The 16,269-nt window shown below is 51.0% G+C and overlaps 1 protein-coding gene across 13 annotated transcripts in view; it reads right to left on the bottom strand.

Moving 5' to 3' along the window:
• Plekha6 (pleckstrin homology domain containing A6) overlaps window positions 1-16,013 on the bottom strand; it is a 138,769-nt gene extending 122,756 nt beyond the window's left edge. For 3 of the 13 annotated variants that reach the window (XM_076941181.1, XM_034512902.2, XM_076941179.1), the window contains exons 1-3: window positions 15,411-16,008; window positions 10,100-10,176; window positions 6,164-6,221 (exon numbers count right to left, since the gene is read on the bottom strand). In XM_076941181.1, the coding sequence (XP_076797296.1) occupies window positions 6,164-6,221; window positions 10,100-10,176; window positions 15,411-15,493 (218 nt within the window). In that variant the 5' untranslated portion in view covers window positions 15,494-16,008. Of the gene's footprint in view, window positions 1-6,163; window positions 6,222-10,099; window positions 10,177-15,410 lie in introns of all 13 variants that reach the window. The other 10 variants (XM_076941182.1, XM_034512908.2, XM_034512909.2 and 7 more) reach the window with 7 other exon arrangements.
• Between the last annotated feature and the right edge of the window lie 256 nt (window positions 16,014-16,269).

The raw sequence follows: 16,269 nt of genomic DNA, 5'->3' as shown, positions 1-16,269 counted from the left end.
AAAAAAAAGAAGAAGAAGAAGAAGAAGAAGAAGAAGAAGAAGAAGAAGAAGAAGAAGAAGAAAAGAAAAAGGCAACCTGGGCTGAAGATGTTAGCTGAGTTGACTGCTTATCCAGGACCCATGAAATGAAGCCCTGGGGGTTTGCAAACCAGCACCCCATACGATATGGTGTAGGCAAGAAGATCAGAAGCTTAAAGCTACTTTTGGCTACTTGATGACTTCAAGGCCAGTTTGGGCTCCATGAGGCCTTGCTGCAAAAGAAAAATGAGCAAAGCAGAAAAGCAACCTGTCCCTACTCTGAGTCTTGCCACGGTGTGTGAGCGTCCCTGTGTGAGCACTGTTTTGTTTTGTTTTGTTTTTTCGTCACCTAGAGCACTTTCTTTAAAACAGAATCTGCCTTAGAAGACACAAGAGAACACTTCCCTCTCAGCACCCAGGAAGAGATATGGGAGTCAAGTGGGTAGCCTGGGGAGGTACCTAGGGGACAATCCTCATGCCTGCTCAGGGCAGGGGAGCACATGGCAGCCTAGCTGCTCTCTTGGGAGGGTTTCCCCTCTCTTCCCCTCAGCTAGATGAGATACCAGGCTGGTCCTCAATGACTCTCTGGGAAAGCCTCTCAGCTAAAGGGGCAGGGAAGTTGTAAGTAAGGGCCCAGTGCCAGGCACAGTTCACCTACCCAGCTCTCCAGGACTTGGCAAGGATGCCTGGTACAGGTGGGGCCGAGTCAGCTTCTAGGCAGCCAGAAACGAGGGACTCCTGGGGAGTCTCCCTTGAGAAGTTAAGGGAGCAAAGTGGGGTCGAGAGAGACCCCAGTATGCAAGAAGGGAAGGGAAAGGGACGAGGACCCCGCTCAAATGCCACACAATCCTTAGGCAGCTGGAGAGGGCAGCCAACAGACAGGCCCGCTGGGCGGGTTTCCTCTTTGGCAGACAGAGAGTGAGAGCTCCAGACAAGGCTCTGGCTCACCCAGACAGACGCCTGAACCAGAAGCTTCTAGAGCACACGGGGGGGGGGGGGCCTGGGGGAGTGGGCAGAGAAGCCAAAGAGATGACTGGGCTGGGCACAGTGCCTTCCTGCTGGGGAGCAAAATGGGAGATGGATGAGGGCTTATGGGGCTGGCAGGATGGAGGTGGCAGAGCTGAGAAAGCAAATATTCCTTGCCAAGTCTAAATCTTTCCTCTGTTAGCCCAGCCGAGAAGCAAACTGCTCCTGAGCAAGGCTTGGGAAGAGGCCTGAGGAAGAAGGATCCCCAGAGAAAGTGCCTCTGTGGTCCTGCCTTCCTGCCCCAGGTCCGATCTCATCTCGCTCACTCCTTCAAAGATCATCTCTATGCTTCACTCCCCGCTGGCCCTGGTGGTCACTAAACTGATGGGCTAACTGTCCCTCAGGGCCCACCTGTGCCCCAGAGACTTTGCCCATGCTCCTTCACCCAGAACACACTACCTGAGAATCAAGGAAGAGGCCCGATAGTGAAGCTGTCAAAAGACTCGGGTTCCAGACTCAGCTCTACCCCTGACTGATTCAGCACCTTCAAACTGGGCACTTGACGACTGAGCCTCAGTTTTCCTCACTTGTAAATGAGGTTTGTCTGCAGCGCAGATCACCCCTTGCCCTTTCTGCTGTCTGGGGTGACATTTGCCTTGCCTGAGACAGAGCTGATGGGACCCCTATATCAGAACTTCTGTCCTGTGGCTTTCCTCTATCCTGTCCAAAGGTCAGCAGAACAGTTTGGGTAGCTTCACCTTAGGGCCTAGAGGACCTTCTCTGATGACCCACAGGTTGTGAGTCTGTCTGGACTCTCGGTGACCTGCACAGCCTCTAGAAAGTACCAGAGCTTCATCATCCAGCTCCTGAGCATCTGTGGGTGGAGCCCTGGCTTTGGTATCTCTGCCTTTCAGCAACCCCTGGAATGGCCTGAGTGGCTTCTGGATGTACCAGAGGTCCAAGCAGGTGTCCAGCTGCCTACTTGGCACCTTACGGCAGGAACTGTTTAGACCAGAACAGGAAGGAGTGATAGAGCTGGGTGTGGTCCACGGGTGGAGGAGCAGCAAGTGTTATCGGGGTGTGGTTCTATAGTCCACTTCTCTGCCATGTCTCCTGCCCGGACAGCTCTATAGGGAGAGGCACTCTTAAAGACAGAAGGGACCGGTTCCACAACAGGTCCCTTTACTGCCTGTACAGGAAGTAAAACACTAGGGCCAGATCTCTTATTGAATAGAAATTGCTTTTACATAGCTGGCTCATAAGTCTCAGAAAACTCTCAGACCCACAGGGACAGAACTGCAGTAAGGGAGGGATAAGATGGCTTCCAGTTCCTGGCAAGTGATACAGGGGGTTACCACTCAAATCCTTTGGAAGGCATGGTCGGCGGACCATGTGTGCTCTGCTGCCCTCTTGTGGATTAGAGCAATAAGTGCACACAGGCCACAATGAGCTACAACCACCTATTCCCTATTTTCTTCTCTTCTCGAATCCCCTCCTTGGTACTGACACGTTTAAAACCTCAGCACACTGGAGCAATACATCAGTAGCAGGTCCCATGAGAGCTGACCCTCAAATGCCATTAAGGATCAGGCTTAATGGGATACAGTTATCGTACTTGTTAAATACCCAGCCCAGCAAATGTGAAATGTGACTCCCCACGCTAAAAGAAACATCACCCCCAAATTATTCCGACATCTGATTTTTTTAAAAAATCACTTCTTGGGATCCATGTGTGGAATCATCACAGTCCCTTTACCTCCCAACCAAATGTCAGAAGCCTTGGTGAGGATGGGTTACTCGTGGAAAATAACACATTCAGAATCCGTCCGTTCATTGGCGTGCTCACTGGGTGAGGGGCATGGAGCCCCGGGAACCAAGGATGCTGAGTGCAGCTGTGTTATCTTGGTAAGAACACAGCAGTGAAATCACCCACAGCAACCGCCTCCCAGATTGGGTTTCTATATGTTTCTAGACATCTCAGTTTTTTCCTGTTATTTGCTAAAACAGAGATGAGGAAGCCTCACTTACGAAGGGATTAAATGAGATAATGCAGAAAAGTCCTGAGTTCTGAGAGTGGTTCCTACGTTTACAAGCTGTGGGTGACAATCCTGCAGTATTCCAACCCGGGGGCAAGAAGACCACCAGAAAGATCTAGGTAGGGATGAACCGGATGTGACTCCAGGGATACTGAGCAGCCAATGAGACAGGAGGAGTGTCTGGTGGGCGGGGTGAGGGAGAGGGAAGGGAAGATGAGGCTCTCTGTTGTGGGGTTCTGCTCCTAAGTGGGATGCAGAGAAAACAATTCATGTGAGCACACACTGAACCGAGAGACACTGGTGACAGTTACAGACTGGTAGCTGCAGCAGTAATTAATTGAGTCCCTATTTATATTTCATTTTTCCCACCCACGCACCTATTTCAGTAAATGCCGGGTTCCTATAATGTATTGGAAAGTTTCTAGAATAACGAAAAACAACATGAGCAGAAACTGTGCTCAGGGATCACCCGGCGACAGAATACTACCAAAAAGTAAACACACTGGCTCGAGGCTTGACGGTGCCGTGCCTAGCATGGGTTTTGGCTCCAGTACCACAGAAGAATCAATTGACAAATTGGAGTCAGAGACCTGGATATAGGAGGAAGAGAAGGCGCTCTGGGCACAGAGGACAGTACATGCAAAAGCCCTGCATGGGTCTGGGTTTGAGGTGAAAGAGGCAAAGAGGGGCTGGAGAGATGGCTCAGAGGTTAAGAGCACTGACTGCTCTTCCAGAGGTCCTGAGTTCAATTCCCAGCAACCACATGGTAGCTCACAACCATCTGTAATGGAATCTGATGCCCTCTTCTGGTGTGTCTGAAGACAGCAACAGTATACTCACATACACTAAATAAATAAAAAAGAAAGAAAGAGAGAAAGAAAGAAAGAGAGAAAGAGAGAAAGAGAGAAAGAGAAAGAGAGAAAGAGAAGTGAGTGTCAGGATGGGGCAGTCGTGGGAGAGAAGGTCACAGAAGGTCACAGAGGTGGGCATATGTGTGCCCCCTGGAACACATAGGCTCTCTTGACTGCCCAGCCATCTCTCCAGCCCCTGAGCAGTAAACGTGAAGATGTGAAGGATGGGTGAGATAAAGCAGCACAAGAGTGTTCAGTAAACAAACTCAGCCATTGAATATTTACCAAAACTATCAAGATGATGTTCAGAAGACTGAGAAATTCGGAAGAAATTCGGAAAGTGTTTATGTCAAGCAAGGGCTGGGTGTGCCCTTGCAGAGAGTCAGCTGTGGAGCCATGTGACAACAGAGTGGTTTCCAAATAGGTCATGTGCAAAAGGCTTTTTTTTAACTGTAAAAATATGGCTAACACTGCAGGGCAGGGTGGGGCATGCTTTTACTCCCTATGTTTGGAAGGCAGAGGCAGGTGAAACTCTATGAGGTCTAGGTAGCAAGTTTCAGACCAGTCAGGGCTAAATAATAAGATCTGGTCTCAAGAAAGGGGTGTGGGGAGGGTGGAGGAATAGCTTAGCAGTTAGGAGCAGGACCCAGGTTCGATTCCCAGCACACACATGGTTGCTCACAACCACCTGTAACTCCAATACTGGGGGATTCATCCTCTCCTGGGGAGATGTGACCTCTGTGGTATGCACAGACATACATTCAAGCAAAACACCCATACACATAAAGTAAATAAATACTATATATATGGATAATAACCAAGCTGATATCCATGCTGGATGATTCTGATGCAGGGATTGAGAATTTAGAAGCATGACACCTAGTTGTCCTTAAAGATAGACATTTTATAATAATAATAATAATAGTTATTATTATATTAATTATATATAATATAATATAATTATATATTATATATTATATAATGTATAATTATATATTACTTATTATTATATTTATTATTATAATTATTATATTAATTATATATTATATAGTATATAATATAATTATATATTATATAATAATATATAATGTATAATTATATTACTTATTATTCTATTTATTATTATAGTTATTATTATATTAATTATATATAATATAATTATATAATATATAATAATATAATGTATAATTATATATATTTATTATTATTATTATTATTATTATTATTATTATTATTGTACTGAACCTCACAAATGCTAAACAAGTGCTTACTACTGAGTTGTATTTCCAGCCTGTTTTCACTTAGATCTCCCTAAGTTACCCAGGCTGGCCTCGAACTTACTATGTAGCCTGGGTGGGCCTTCAATTTAGGATCCTGCTTCCTGTCTCCTGAATACTTAGCATAACAGAGCAGCACCGCCAGGCCCTGATAGGGATGAGGATTTCAAACAGAAAAGCACTAAGACTGGCACCTTCCTCTCTAGAAACTATGGCTATCTCTGCGGAGTCAGTACTTCAACACCAGGGAAATGGGCATCAGGACTCTGCGGGGCTGCAGGGTATAGTGGTGGTACAGGCTTGGGCACAGAGTTCCACTTCTGTCAGGAAGGTGGAACTGAATTTTCAGGGAGATGGAGAGACAGAACGACATTGAGTTTCAGCAGAAGGAAACGAATCCAAGTATGTGCCTGTGGGCCTCCAAAGCTGGAAGAGTCGCATCCTCTGCCTGCCTGCTTTGAGCCAGGAAGTTTCCCAGGCTACCCTCAGCCACCCCAGAGTCAAGACTCATTGTTCATATGACCTGGCCAACCACTTAGAGGAAAGAGAGCACCCCACATCCCAAGGGCCACAGGGGCCCCCATCCAGAAGAACAAGAGCAGCTGGGCCTGGCCTTGCCACTGCCAGCCTATTTGCTCCCAAGAAGTCGCCCCACAATATTCTGTACCCCACTTCACATCTCTTTTTCCTTTCAACTCTTGCCTGGTACTTCAGTGACAGTCTCCGCTACAGGCAAGAGCCAGTTGTTCTGCCGGTTCGGTTCAGCTCAGCCCAGCACTCCACGGATCCTACCCCAGATACCTTTCAGTGACTCACCATAGTGACCCTTAGGCCAACAGGCGCATGCTTCTGTCTACCTGGTGCTTCTCAGTGCCTCTAGGCCATCCACAGACCCAGTGGCTACATCTTGCATGATATGCCAGATCCATTAACCACCTCCACTCCCTAGGAGGCATCTGTGACTGGGACAAAAGCCAGGCCAAAGGTGAGGTTAAAAAGAAAACCATCTACTCACTTGATGAAGTATACCGCTCCTTCCGGGGTAGAATCCATCTCCCAACCCTTAGGCAAACCTGCAAGGAAGTGAAATCACAAGCTGAAGAATCCTGGATGCAGATTCTTGTCTTGCCTCTACCCAGCAGCCTGGGGCCTGGAATGGCAGGAAAACTCCAGGGGAAGCCACAGTCCAAGCAGCCACTCCACCTTTCCCCCAGTTATTTCCAGCACCAAGTCTTCATCAAATGAGGAGAAAGACGAAAGCAATGAAATGAATCACTGCTTGGTGCCTTTCCTCACTTACCCCACAAACCTCTTCTGAGCATCTGGGCCTGGTCCAGAGGCAGACCCTGAGACACATCAGGGAACCCACAGATGCTCATACTCTATGGGTCCTCAGGGTCCTCTGAACCCCTCATCACAGAAGTCAAGGCTGGTGTTGAGAGCTGGTGATTCACCCAAGATTTACAGGTCCTTAGCATCCAAGATTTAATTGGGATACAAGTCTCTGAATCTCAGAAGGACCTCCAGACTACTGCTTTGCCACAAGGCACTAAGGACCTGGGGAACAGGTCCCAGAAAACAAGAGACTGGCTTGTGAATTTCAATAGCACCTTTGGGGGAAAAAAAAAGTATCCACAGAGAAACTCCAAGAGGTCACTGGGGAATCTCAGAGTGACAAGGGTTGAATCACTGAGGAAAGTAACCTTGACCAAGACTGTGGACACAGCACCGCCACACCAGAGAGCCTGGTTAGGTCCTGACTTGCCTGCTGTCTTAGGGTTTCTATTGCTGTAATGAAACACCATGACCAAAGCAACTCAGGAAAGAAAGGATTTGTTCAACTTACACTTCCAAACCACTGTTCATCACCAAAGGAAGTCAGGACAGGAACTCAAACAGGACAGGAACCTGGAGGCAGAAGCTGATGCAGAGGCCGTAGAGGAGTGCTGCTTACTGGCTTGCTCATAGCTTAGTCAGCCTGCTTTCTTATAGAATCCTGGACACATGTCTAGGGATGACACCACCCACAATGGGCTGGACCCTCTGACATCAACCACTAATTAAGAGAACGCCCTACAGGCTTGCCTACAGCCCAGTCTTATGGAGACGGTTCCTTAACTGAGGCTTCCTCCTCTCAGATGACTCTAGCTTGTGTCAAGTTGACATAAAACTAGCCAGCATGCCTGCTCATTCCACCAAAATAAACTCTCTAGCCAAGTCCCACTTTCCCAGCACAGAGATCCCCCAGCCCATGGGAGAGAACTTGGAGAAAATCTCCATCCTCCATTCTTCCTACAGAGAGCAGAAGCTCCCAAGCTGACATATTGAGAAATGAGAGGTGAATCTCTTGGCACCCATTGCTTCCCTTTTGGTCAGTTGAAACACATGCCTTGGGCAGGCGGTCACAAGACACAGCCACCCTGTTAGTCTGAGTGTGCCATCACCTTGCCACCTGCTTTGGGTTACACACTGCAGAGAAAAGAGCCTGAGTTTGGAAGAGTGGCTGGCCCAGCTTTGAGCCATCATTTTATCCGTGTGTATTTGTGAAGAGCCTGTTCATCCATCGTTGCTGCTGTTTCAGTAGAACAAGGCAGCCAAGCTCAGCTCCTGATCCCCTAGAACCCTAACCCTCACCGTAACCCTCACCATAACCCTCACCGTAACCCTCACCCTAACCCTCACCCTAACCCTCACCCTAACCCTCACCCTAACCCTCACCCTAACCCTCACCCTAACCCTCACCCTAACCCTAACCCTCACCCTAACCCTCACCCTAACCCTCACCCTAACCCTCACCCTAACCCTCACCCTAACCCTCACCCTAACCCTCACCCTAACCCTCACCCTAACCCTCACCCTAACCCTCACCCTAACCCTACGTAACCCTAACCTAAGAAATAGCATCTCAGTAGCTGCCACTTAGTGGAATGACCCTTCTCAGATACGTGTGGCACCTCTACTAGTGTATTTAAGGTACCTATGAAATGGGTGTCACACCAAGAAGGAAACTGAAGCCCAGATAGGTTAGTCAACTTGCTTAAGGTCACACAGGAAGTGTCTGGGCTAGAATGTGACTGTTGGTCTGCCACTTCCAGAGCCTACACTCTTGCCTCTGTGTGACTCCATAAATGCTTCTTGTTCCCCTGTGTCCCCGTGTGAGGACGCTCCCATTCAGAAGGGTGTGGGTTGGCAGCCTCCCCAAGTAGAGGGATCCCCATTGGGTCAGAATCATAAATAATCCTGCCACTGTGATGTGCTGGGAAAGAGGCCAGTGTGGTTTCTGTCCTCTGCCTTTGCTAGCAACTTCCCTCCACTCTGCCCTCTCTGCCTGGGTAACACCAAGAACGCTTATGTTCCTGTCCAGGCGGAGTGCCCACTCAGGCAGCTGCCCTCCCAGCAAGCTTCAGGGGCATCTTAACTCCTTCCCAGCCTTGGATAACCAGTCAGTAACAGCCAAAATGGAAAGAATTGCCTCCCCGGGCTCTTCAGAACCTTCCAAATCCTACCTAGGGCAATGCTGCTCTCAACAGGAGCAGCTGAGGCCTTGCACCAGGACATCCAGTCAACAGAAGAAAACCAGCTATAACATGGTGGTGACAGGGGTCTCAGTTCACTTGAGATGGAGATGGGACAGCTGCAACTACAAATCCTTCTCATGGTGCCAGCTTTCTTGCATGGAGGTTATGTCTACCTTGTTTTGTTTTTTTTTTTTTTTTTGGTTTTTCGAGACAGGGATTCTCTGTGTAGCCCTGGCTGTCCTGGAACTCACTCTGTAGATCAGGCTGGCCTCAAACTCAGAAATCCACCTGCCTCTGCCTCCCAAGTGCTGGGATTAAAGGCGTGCACCACCACCGCCCGGCCGAATCTACCTTGTAAGGTACACAATCCTCTCCCATCTACAGAGATGCAGAGACCAAGTTCCAGAAGAAGCAAGCCCCTGCCCATGACCACACTAGTGGCAAGGAGAGCCAACCTTGGAACTAGGTCTCCGCACCTCCGAATGCGCATTTTGCCATGACCCCACTTCACTTATTGGCCAGGTGGCCTTGAGCCAAATACTTCCTCTCTGCTCTTCATTTTCCTCCTCTAAAACGCAAGGGTTGAACTCCACGGTCCCTGAAGCCTCTCTCAGCTCTGTAACTGTGATTCATTCCAGCCTGGATCTAAATGAATCAGGCACTAGGCAAGTGAAACCCTTAACCCAGAGAGTCCCATAGAACTAGCTGTGTCCTGTGAGTAACCCCAAGGCTGGTTTCTGGCCTGGTACAGGCTATTAAGGGCCAGAGACTGTCCCACAATGCTGTTCACACACCTCTCCTTCCTGGCCTCTCATCCTAGAGAAAAGCCTTTCATTGCCTCCAGGCCTTCTGATTCCTAGGGTTCTTTACCCCTGTAACCCCAACAAGTCTTTCTCTGCCTGTTTCTTGTGTGTCACTGCCCTGTACACATCCCATGTTTCCCACTAGCCTAGGAGGTCAAAGAGGGCAAGAAGGAAACCAGTGTTAGCCTTGACCTCTTCCTCCACAGCTGAAGGAGTTGCACCAGCCACCAAGGGCCATTTGCATTTAAATTGATTAAAATTACTTCCAGCCCACTGTAGACTAACCACATTCCCACTGCTTGCTAGCACACATGGCTGAGGGCAGCTGTATTAAGCAGCACCGGTGGGAAACGGCCCAACCTTGCATGCAGCACAGGGTTGGGTTCTGCCCAGTCCAAGAGCGTCTGGATTGCAGCAACCTTCAGGTTGATCTGTCCTCTACGATCTGTCCTCATACTAACGGCAAAGAAGATCCCTTAGAGGTGTTCTGGACTATTCCCCAGGGACTGTCCAGAGGCTGGGGTGAGTCTACTCGTAGCAAAGAAGTCAAAGCAGGTCTGGGGCCAAGGGTTTCCATGACCACCTCAAGCTCCTCATCAACTGCAAAGGCAGGGGCAGGTGACTCCTTACCTGGGCCGGTGGAGTGTCCACTCTGGATGGGTGAGTCTGTACCAGGGTGCACCCAGCTGGTTGACTTCTCCTCATCACTGTGGAAGAAGCAATAAAGAAGGGTGGGTCAGGTTCCTAGAGCAGAGCCCTCACCTGCCTGAGATGGCCACGCCCACCTCGCCAAGCCTTCTTGTATTCATGCGTGTGCAAAGGCAACTGTGAAGTGTCACAGGTAAGCAGCATCTAATCCCTGGCCGTGAAGAATACAGCATCCCAGCAGGAAAGCAGACACACGCAGACGGTGTGCTGGGAAGCAGCAGTATACAGAGAATCTAGGCTGCAGACACAGTGGACGGCATGCCCCTGCCCACGGTGGGGCAAGAAGAGGAGGCAAGGCCTCATGTGGCTGAGAGGTGGTCACTGCAAGGCTTTGGTGCTATTCATTTACAATCACAGCATTCCCTCCATGTAGGAATCTGACAGAAAGTTGGGGGGGGATTTGCACACCTTCATCCCCAGTCCTTGGAGGCAGAGGCAAACAGTCTCTGTGAGTTGGAGGCCAGCCTGGTCTACATATTGAGTTCGAGGTCAGCCAGGGCTTCATAGCATTTTTGAAATGCTACCTCAAAAATAAATAAATAAATAAATAAGCTAAAAAAAAAAAAGGATTGAGGACAGATCTGTGGTAGAGTGATGCTATATGCATGCACATGGCCCTCGGTTCCACCCCTAGTACCAAAAAAAAAAAAAAAGGAAAAAAAAAAAAAAAAAAGACAGATTTCGAGTCCAAGGTTCAGAGACCGTATGTAACTTATCCAGGTCACACCAGAAAGTGAGGACCTGCCCACCCCTCAACCCCAATCTGAGGACAGAAGAGCTCATCCGTTTTCTTCAACCCCACCATCCAACGGACACTAATGATTCCAGATGTGTCCTAACAGGGAGCTGCTGCCTGCCAGTCTTGGCCATTTCAGGATGGACAGGGATGGGGCAGGCATTTCCAGATGGCCGAGCTTTAGGGCGGGGCTTGAGACTCCACTCCACTCAGTGTCTCGGTAATAAGCGACATGCATAAGATCTAGAGTCTACCCGATTTTTACTGAAGCAAGACTTATAAGAAATTGTATGCATGTAAAAACCAATGCTCTGATATATGTGCAGAACACCTTGAAAACTGCCACGAAATCAGAATATTGAACCCTGCCCACCGACTCTTCGTGCCCCTTTGCACTTCCTGTCTCCCACCCTCCCAGCCCTGTCTACCCTCTTAGCTCTTCCTATCTTGCCCCTCTCCAGCCACACCCATATGCTTTGCATATTCATTATCGAGTTTACACAGAAGGAACCGTACAAGCCAGACTCCTCCATCTTAACTTCCTTCCCCCTTCCATTCTTCCACACGGCAGGGTTAGTCATTCCTGACTAGCCCTTCCTGAATAGCAACGTGAGGGATTCACCAGGGCCCATGGGATGGACATACAGGTCGTTCTCGGAGTGGGCCAGTACAGAGCCGCTGCTCACATCCGTGGGCTGTGAGGGGGCGTGTGCCCTTTTGTTTTTTCTTTTGACTTTATTAATTTTTCTCTGAGGCTGGACACCTGCTGCACACAGAGACTTTCCAGCTGGCCCACCCCTCTGTGGAGCCGAGAGGAAACAAAGCAGCGGTTCTCGTGACCTCTGCACCCTGGAGCCACCGGAAACTCTAAGAGATAGCCTCTAACAGTGGGCCTTTGGGTCCCGGTTTAGTGCCGGCTAGAAGCCAGAAAGGAAGGCCAGGAATGCAAAAGGCTTGAGGCAGCAGTGTCTTAGCCTCTTATGCTGTCCTGACCGTCTCTCGTGTCCCCCAGTCTCCCTCCGACTCCACCTCACCCGGATGCTGTGGAGAGCCCCGTAACAGGATGACTTTCCACCACAGGCTTCAGCTCCCTCTGCTTACTCCTAACCAACCTCTCCTTGTCAGCCAGGCCCAGAACAAGGTGACTGGAGGTTGCCTGGCCCTAGCATTCATGGGGCAGCTCGGCCTGGGAGGGCTGGTGTCACTACAAATCCAGTCTCCAGGAAGAACTATTCCCTTCATCAGGGTTATCTGTGGGTGGCCAGTCTAGTTCTAGTGTCTTCCCACCATCCTTGAGTCCCAGCCTGCCTGTCTCTCCTCCCTACCTACTCCACCGCACTCTCTAGAGCCCGTAATTGAGGGGGAAAAAGTCAAAACCATCAGGTTTCTGCATATCTGCCCTACCCTCGGGTGGGCAAGTGTACTCAGCTCCTTGCCTGTCCTTTCATTCTTGTCCCTACATTGGAGAGGGGTCAGCCATCTCTCCTCTGAAAGTGAACACTCTGCCTGGACTATCTGCCTACACCTCTGTCTCCTGTCTTTTATAGACCTTCATTCTGGGTGTCTGGGCTCAAATCGTGGACGGCATCTCCCTGTGGCATGCAGCATCTTCCGCTGCATTCCTGTCTGGGTCTCATATGGGCACACGTCCCTGTCTCCCTCTCAGGGCCCCCTCCCCTCCAACCTGTACTCCACATCCTTCCCACCCTCCCTCAAGCCAGCATCCCTTCCAGAAGCGAGCCTCTCTTGGTCCCGGGTTCCTGGCCTCCTGCTCACCAGTCCCACATTATTCTGGTTTCTGTTCCCAGCCCCCTGAAGCCACTTTCCACTAAGGGCACACTCCCAGGATCCTGAGTGTGGTCGCCATTTTCTAACCTTTGGCTTTTCTGCTGTTCTGACCACTGCTGACCACCCCTTCCTTCTCAAGCTCTGCCCCTCTCCGCCCCCACCCCCACCCCCCTTCTTCTCTCCTCTCTAATCCTGGTGCTGCTCTCCTCTGACCATCTTGGTCTCATTCCCATCCTGGCCTGTCTTTCTCTACTCTCTCCTTAAATACTGACGCTGCCCGGTGACCTTCCTGTCTCCTCACTCAAATGCCAGGTAGTGTAGCCAGCTGCTACACAAACCTGTAGACGACACACAGGGACCTCAAGTTCAACATTTCACCAATGAACGTATCCTCACCCCCAAGTCAGGCTTCTAGTCTTCATCAAACTCAAGTGGGAGCTGTGGAGAGATACCTCTTCCCTTCCTCCATTCAGCCCCACTCCTGATCCTCTCCCTAGAGATACCCCCTGTTCTCCCACCCTTTCCTCTCCATTCTCCCCACAGATATCTCAGGCTTCCTGGTTTCAGGGCAGCTTCCTAACTATTCTGGAGCCCCCGCCCCACCCCAAGCCAGCCCAGCCCAACCCTCGAAGCCACTGGAGGGACCCTCCTGAATGCAGAGCCTACAACAAGTCTCCTATGGCTTTCTGTCTCTTGGCATTGCCAGATAGAATCCTCATCTAACATATCGGGCCTTCCTCACACTGCTACTCATCCCTGCTTTTCTGTCTTTTTTTCTCTGCAACCTGCAAAGCTTCCACTTCCACTGTGACCTAAGGGGGTTCTAAGTACCTTTGCTTCAAGCCCACCCTGCCTTCCTTACAAGGCCTCCCGCTGCCCAAGGTTGCTATATTCTTCCCTTCCCTTTAGCATCTGTCCAGCTCTTAGCCTTTGAATAGCTTCTCCAGTCTCCCTTCCAGGTCTTAATGTTCCTCCTAGGTCCCATAGTCAGCATCACACAAGTAGAGGCCTCCCAGGATGCATTGTGTTGTTCTGCACCTTCTCCCACCACCTTAAAGGTAGCTTACCAGTTTTATTTTCGTGTTGCAGGCTAGAGTGAATGCTCAGTGTATTCACTCAGTGTCTAGACCGTGGAGTGACAGGAAAGAACAGGAAGAGATGGGGAAGCAAACTCAACGCCGTCAGGACCTCTTGGGAATTCAGACTATCAAGCTGCCTCTGCTCCGAATAAGAACGGGGTCAGGTTGGGGGACCCCAGGAATCAGTCTCTTTTTTGGTTTTGGTTTGTTCTGCTTTTGAGACAGAGTCTCACTATGTAACCTCGGCTGGCCTGGAAGTCAAAAATCCAACTGGTTCTGCCACCAGACTGCTGGGATCGAAGGTGTGCCACCATGCTCAGCCCTGAATCGGTCTTTTAGGTAAACTCCTTGGATGGTTTCTTATTCTAGTTCTGTATTTATTTTTGAGACACAGGCTCACCAGCTTGCCCAGCTTGCTCTCCGGGAACTCTCAGGTCAAGTGATCCCCCTGCCTCAGCCTCCTGAGTAGCTGGAAGCACAGGCACACTCAACCACACTTAACCTCGATGGTTCTTAAAGGTTGTGAAGGCTCAAGCCACTGAGGGAAAGGGACTCTGATTTTAAGCATGGAGAAGTTCTGGTGTTTGGGATCCTAACCCCGGGCCAAGAACTCGAGTGAAGTTACCGCTAAGACAATATAATTCAGCATCAATTATGATAAATAGTGGAGATAATAACCGAAGAAAGTGCCACACAAGCGTGGCAACAGAAACCCCAAACCACGACCATGGATGGGGGAGCCCCTGCAACAGAGAAAGTGGGCTCAGACTCGGGCTGCCATGATTGACAAGAGGTCCCATCTCAGACAAACACTTTACATCTCTCCCGACCTTAGGTCTGTGGAGACAGCGCAGGGGCTGCTTCTAGCTTCTCCTCAGCTCTAATGTTTTCTGAGTGGCTATCTTGAGGAAGAGGAAGCTTGGCAAGTGTGGGAACCGTCCAAACTGCTGTGCTAGATACGCTTGCTATATCATTGGGAGATTTCTTTCCTGGCAAAAGATGACTGTAAGAGAAGCCGGCCAAAAAGGGGGCCAAACAGGGCCACTTTGCTATAATGAGATTATGCCACAGCCATTTGGTTTATGGAATTAATAGAACGGCGCTAATTTATCACTGAGAGCAGCAAAGCCTCCCCCTAAAGAATTCTTCAAGCCTAAGGCTTTCTTCTGCCTCCTGACCACAGACCCGGGGAAGCAGAAGGCAGGGGGAGGAGCTGCGGGAGTCCGCAGCGAGCAGGTGGGAGACGCAGGGGCTCCTAATATGCTGTCAGTTTGCCCAAGTCTGGAGGAAAGAAGTCGCCTGGCCTCATCTAATGTACGAGCTGGAAGAACTCCTTGCTGCAGGGTGCGGTGATCAGGAAAGAGGCTCAAGGCCACCTCGCCTGCCCTGCCTCTCCAGCTCAGGGAAGGAAGCCTGTGAGCCTTCCTGGACTTTGCCCCACTGAGGAAAAGGCGGGAGTCACATTCAAACAGGTATCTTGATAAACTTATTAGTCAGCCACCCCCTCCCTCCACAACTACCCCCCCAGCCTGACCCCCAGCCCCGCCACCTTTCAAGTCAGACAACTTTAAAGAAAAAAGTGGAAACGGGGTGGGGTGGGATGGGGGGGGCGAGAAAGAGCCCTACATACTTGATGAAGAAGATTCTCCCGCCGCGGTCCACTCCGTAGGTCCATCGGCCTGGCAGGTCCAGCCAGTCGATCTCATCGGCCATCTCGGTGTCCCCGCAGCCCCTCTGGCTCTCCGCGCCCGCCCCCCGCGCCAGGCTGGCGCCCCCACTTTCTGCGCCTCCTACAGGCGGCGATGGGGGAGGGGGTCCGGTGTGGTCCGGGCACACCTCCCGGTTCCCCCGGCGGTGACTCCGGCCTCCCGCGGAAGGCGAGCTGGCCGACAGCCGGAGACGGGCGGGCACTTAACCCAGGCGGGGTTCGGTCCCAGACACCTCCCGCCCCCTCTGCGCCCCGGAGCTCCTCTTCGGACCGGCTCCTGAAGTTCAGTGCCGGGCAATTAGCGTGGTGAGTAATTAGGAGGCTCCTGCCGCCGCGGCTGCTAACGGGCAGCGCCGGCCTCCGTCCGCTCCCGCCAGCCGGCGCGGCGGGGAGAGGCTCCCCCGGAGCCCGCAGGTTGCGCCGAGGTGCGCCCCGGCTCGCCGCTCCGAGCCTGCTCTTGAACTGGAGGCGGGGCCTGGCTGCGCCGCCGGGGACACTACCCAGCCCCGCGATGCGCCCGCAGCCCCGCGCCGCCAGGGAAGCAGGCGCCGAGGGCGAGCCTCGAGTCACGCACGGCGCAGAAAGGGGGAAGTGATAACAGCACTTCGGTTAGTGGGAGGTTAGTGCAGGAACAAAGGTCGAACGCGGGAAGGGTGGCGCGGCCGAGTGCAGCCAGGGATCTAGGAGGCCCTTAAGCCAAGTTGCCAACCTAACTAGTTCAGCTAGTCCTCACCTTTCCTCCCCGGCACCTTCTCCAAGAAGCCTGCCATGACTGCAGAGG

This window comes from Arvicanthis niloticus, chromosome 10, assembly GCF_011762505.2.
Source record: "Arvicanthis niloticus isolate mArvNil1 chromosome 10, mArvNil1.pat.X, whole genome shotgun sequence".
Taxonomy (NCBI): Eukaryota; Metazoa; Chordata; class Mammalia; order Rodentia; family Muridae; genus Arvicanthis; species Arvicanthis niloticus.
This window is presented reverse-complemented; position numbering and strand designations above follow the sequence as displayed.